At 43.9% G+C, this 5,165-nt stretch overlaps 1 protein-coding gene across 2 annotated transcripts in view; it reads left to right on the top strand.

Moving 5' to 3' along the window:
* vps37d (VPS37D subunit of ESCRT-I) overlaps nucleotides 1-5,149 on the top strand; it is a 43,893-nt gene extending 38,744 nt beyond the window's left edge. For both annotated transcript variants that reach the window (XM_005725393.2, XM_005725394.2), the window contains exon 4: nucleotides 731-5,149. In XM_005725393.2, the coding sequence (XP_005725450.1) occupies nucleotides 731-1,267 (537 nt within the window). In that variant the 3' untranslated portion in view covers nucleotides 1,268-5,149. The remainder of the gene's footprint in view (nucleotides 1-730) is intronic.
* Nucleotides 5,150-5,165: the final 16 nt, after the last annotated feature.

Raw genomic sequence — 5,165 nt, 5'->3', positions numbered from 1 at the left:
TCTAGCTTTTCTTAGACAGTGGCGTCTGCTTTGTGGTGTTTTTTTTTTTTTTTTTTTTGGTGGTGCTCTCAGGAGACAATAAACACCTACAAACAACCGAGCGTGGTTTGACAGTGGATTGTGTGCGCACGCTTTCAGTTTGCACATCAAACACTGTCAGCTGCACAGCCGAATGAGCTCAACAACTTGAAAGGAGGAAGTGTCAATTTTAGCAAAGATTTGAGTCAGTTAATTCTGTGTGTGTGTGGGTGTGTGGAAACCAAACGGGAGTAACTCCAGGCTTGCAAAGAAAGTGGGTAAGCTTGCTTTTAATCGTTAAGTTTTAAACTTAATTTGGTGAACTCTAAAGAAGCTACGTAAGTATTGTGGAATAAATCTGAGTTTTGGTTTCCGGTATGTGTATAAAAAAAAAAAAACTAAAAAAAAAACCTGACTGTGATTAATTCAGTGATTACTCCATAAATAAAACTTCTATTGTCAGTGCTCGGTTTAGCCAGACGATGCTGGTATGGTGCTGAGAACACACACACAGTCTTTGAAGCTTTGCCAGAAGTAATAGTTGTAGGACATGTGTAGTAGTATTAAATTTAGTTGCAGTGAAATATTGTGTCGGACAAAGTTCACCGGTAAACATCCCTGATCAGATTGAGCTTGTTTGAACGAGTCCCGCTCTGCTTAGTGTGACGTCCTGTCTGCTGATGCCGCTTTATTTGTCTACCCTGCTTCACAGGAGCTCCTGGAGAAGTTCATGGGGGGAAACGTAAGCCTGGACGAGTTCTTGGACTCCTTTCAAAGCTCCAGGAAGACGTATCACATCCGCAGGGCTCAGGCAGAGAAGATGCAAGAGCTCGCTCAGGCCGGGAAGCAGCAGGGGAAAACTAAGAGAGCGGAGGAGTGCAAAGCCCCGGCGGTAAAGGACTCGGAAAAGCTGCAGGAGCCTCAGCGGCCGAACGGCTTTTTAGCGCAGGGACCTCTTAGAGTGTTCCAAGTGCGCTATGGCCTCACACCTGCCATTCTACTCCCTCATTACCCTGTTTCCCCGCCCGCCTCGGCGCCATGCCTTCAAAGTAGCGCCCCCACCGCTGAGCCCCAGCTGGGGCAGGCCCACATCCTCAGCCCCAGCGCCCCACTTCCAGGACACGGCCACGCGGTGGGCCTCAGGGTTATCGGACAGCTATCGGGAGGCTGGCCGGCTAACGGGCGGCCCGTGCGAGTGCAGCAGCTTTACAGGCCGAACCCTCAACAGCCCGAACCGCCGTACCGATAAGCCGGAGGAGGAGGAGTAAGGGGAGGATGAAAAGCCGAGAGGTCTTCCGAGACGTTGGAAGCAAACGGTGGCTGTCACAATCATGTAAGCAAAGACTGATCGAGAGACGGGCAGCGCTGCAGACGTCCGTTTCTGTTCTCCATCCATGACACTCAAACGTAACACATCGAGGGAAGGCGAGCAGAGGGAGCGAGGCAAGGGGGGGGCTGTGATAGCTGGTAAACAAATCTCTCATTAAGCCTTTTTTTATTAAAGAACAACAAAAGCAGAAAGAGGAGCCGGCTGCAGATTCAGCTGGAGGAAAACTTGATTTGATGGGGGCTGAAATGAAAACTTCGGCGTTTGTTCAAAGTTTTAGCTTCACACTCAAACATTTTCAGGTTCTTATCCAAAACTTCTCGTACTTTGATTTTTTTGTGCCAAACTTTCTAACCCTGTGAGACATAAGTAGCCTAACTCTGTTTTAAAGAAAAAACTAACAATAATTTGTTTTCTGGGTTTTTTTTAAGCGTGTTAGGTGGTATATTTGTTTTTCTCCCACCTGCTGGGATAACAATTTTCACAGGCCCTGACGACTTGGAGATCGACCCAAGTCACTTGAGCTACTGCAAAAGTTTGCAAGAAATCGCTAGATTGAAATCGGAGAGCCTAAAACAATTATAAAAATTAACACTGCGCCATCAACACAGCTGTGTTGAAAGGTGGATGATAGGTGCTTCTCCCCTTCACAGCCGCAGGAACGAGTCTTAAACCTGGAAATGAGTTTGCACTTCCGGTTCTTCGTAGCTCAAATTAAGGCCCGTGTTTTACGTGAGCTTTACACTTTCTCCTCGTTTTGTTCCACAACATAAAAGATGCCAGTAAATAGTCCATTCGTGGATTCTGTGGAAGGGCACCAAACACCCAGCGAGCTTTAGCGGTGATAGCGTGGTGTTAAATCTTTTATAGCCTAAGATTATGTTTCTCAATAAAACATGAACTTTTCTCTTTTACAAATCTTATTTTTCTGGCTTTTTTGGTTGTTGAGGCACATACGGCGACATGAACTTCCTGCTTGGCCTGCAAATTATGTCGTCTTTTCAACTTTCTGTAAAAGAAATGTCTGAAAAATGGAGCCAGCAGCAGAGCAGAGGGCGATCGTGGATAGAGACCTGCAGGAAGAACACGGGCACCGGTTAAAGTGTGATATTCGATATTTTAAACTCTGATTCGGGCTGAAGCTTGCAAACAACACCAGTAAAACTACACAGGCATACAGTCCAGTACAGTTTCATGAAAGCTGTGTTAGCATCATGTTGTTATAGTCTCGTATTTACCTGCCAGACTTGTTCAAGTTCTGCTCAGATGAGTGTTTTTATCCCCAGTGATCCGGGCCACTCGTGAATTTCGCTTATAAACAAACATATTTATACGACAGGCCGTTCTCTCACCTCTGCAACGCGCCAGCGTGGAGTCGGTGCTGTTTTTTGCCTCGTTAAATCACCCCGAGCGTTTTAGAGTCGCTGGTGAAGTACAGTAGCCTGCAGCTTTTAATTAAATGTGTCACATACATTTAATTAATATTTCATACTTTATGCTGCTCGGCTCATGTTTATTTAATCAAGCTTCCACTAAAAACAGCAGCTTTTCGTTACTGGAGATCTGACACTTGAAACGCTATCCAACCCCGTCCCTAGTGAGAGTTTTAACTGTTATTTTAATATATTTCAAAGAGATCGAGGTGAAGCACAGAGTTGCGACGCACATCTACAAGCCTTTGTATGTATGTCGTCGTTAATTTGTACAGCCGAGGACAGACGGAGACGCTCCGTCACCGACGTGAACGATGACATCAATAAAGTGGCGTTTAATATAAACTCTCGTCATCCGTCGCCTCATCGAATAAAGCGACTTTCATTCTTCGCGACCGCCGAGCAAAGTTTGAACAAAGGCGCAGCGCAGACCGGAGCAGGTGGTATTTATTAATAATTCCCAGACTTGAACCTCGCAGTGTTATTTGCAGTGTCATGTGTGTTAGAATCACAGACGATTACCCAAAGCCTTCTGCCTCACATCAGTGAGCGATTTATTTATTCATGTAAATCCTATTTTAAATGGCTGACTTCAAAGCTTCTTGTTTACCGTGCTAAATGAGGAGCTGCTTCTCCTTTTCAAAGCAGCCCGCTGTTTTCATTTTTGTTGTTGTTGTTTTTGTTTTTTTCCTCTCTCTCCGTCAAACTGAGCTGCAGAGTGAGGCAGACTTGATCTCTATGAGAATGCGAGCCCTCAGTAAAATGAGAGGAGGTTTCCTTCTTCATTTTCTCATCACGCCATTTTGCATCATTTTTAAAGGAGGGAAAAGCTTTGCATTGTAGTTGTAATGACTCTGCTCTTCAACATACATTTCGCTGATGAATAACTCATAAGTACGTGCTTACTAAAGCCTGACGAAGTACATGAAAATGCCTTTTTACAGCCCAGCGCCCAGTTACATGCAGCGTGTCACAGTATGGGAAGAGTCGTTATATACACTTTGCACTAGAAGTGTGAATGGATTCCAAGGCTCTGAATTCTTTAACCTTCAAGTGACCGAGTGCTGTGTATTTATACATGTGTGGGAAAACAAGTTCGTCCATCTACTTCTGCAACTTTTCATTGTTCTTTATTGGAACTGGTGCTGCAAAGATGATGTAGAGTTCTGTTTTGCAATGTTATTTGTTAGAATTTTTCACTTTTAATCTCCACTTTTTTTTTTCTTCCTCTCTTTTTGTTGTGGCTACTACTAGTGACTTGCATTTTTGTAAGTGGATAAAAGTGATTTAAAACCATAATTATTATTAATTATTAGAACATTTCATCACAGGTCAAGAAAACCCCACAAACTTGGACAGAGCCGTACAAAATGTGTTCCCATGTAGTTAAGAGCTTGGTTGCTTGAAGGTTAAAGGTTGTGTGTTTTGTTTTGTTTTTACATCTTTTACATTTATTTTGTGTTTTTTTGCACATCATTTCTGTCCGCTAGCATTCAGTTCAAAAAAGTCGACTCCTGAGATCTGAAAACGGTTTTATCTCACTACAGAGAAGCAGGAATGTTGTGGTGTGTTTGGGGTAAACGCAAAGCAAAGTTTGCACCCTGTAGCGCTCAGAGAGGCGAAAATACGTTCTTGTATGTTTGTAACGGGCATGCGAGCGATTAATCAACTAGATGTGTAAGCGTCGCCACCCTTGCTGTACAACAGGATTTGCCCGCTGGTTCTCGAGGGGCGTCCACCCAGGAAGCGACTAGCAGCAACGTCACTGCGACCAGAAATCATAGAAAGCCACTTAAACTTAGAGATACCAGATCAAAGCTTTTCTAGGCTTTGCAGTCAAGGCAAATTGAAGCAAGTACCAATAAGAGTAAAGGATACTGTTGGTTGACATGAGGAGGTGGTACATGCAACCGGAGCCTGGACCGCACCCTTGCAAGCAGCCCTTCCTGTTTGAAGGCCCCTTAAAACTTAGCAGATCTTTATGATGGTGAAAGTGTAAACAAGTGAGCCAGCGTCAGTTCTGCGGTACTTTAACCCTCAAAGATGAGGACCGTAATCTTAAACGCTGTCCATTAAAGCAAATTTTAACCCTATTCGTTCGACCCCTCCCATGTGTTCTCCTGATGCCACAAGTGATCAGAGAAGGAGGAAAATCTAATCGTTTGTGAGCAGCTGGAGATTCTCTTTTATATATACAGAAAAAAGGGAGGGATCTGTATCTGCTGCAGTCTGGATAAAAGTAGTCGTCTTGCTTGCTGCTAGTGGCCACATTGTCCACATAAAAAAAAATAATTAAAAAGTGCTAAAGTGACTTCATTCATGAGGCAAAACCTCGCTTTGCACTTACTCTGAACACACCATTAGACTCCAAATGTCTGGGTAAAAAA

This window comes from Pundamilia nyererei, unplaced genomic scaffold (genome assembly GCF_000239375.1).
Source record: "Pundamilia nyererei isolate P.nyererei 1_Seehausen unplaced genomic scaffold, PunNye1.0 scaffold00015, whole genome shotgun sequence".
NCBI classification, from domain to species: domain Eukaryota; kingdom Metazoa; phylum Chordata; class Actinopteri; order Cichliformes; family Cichlidae; genus Pundamilia; species Pundamilia nyererei.
The sequence above is the reverse complement of the archived record's forward strand: the minus strand, read 5'-3'. Positions and strand labels throughout refer to the sequence as shown.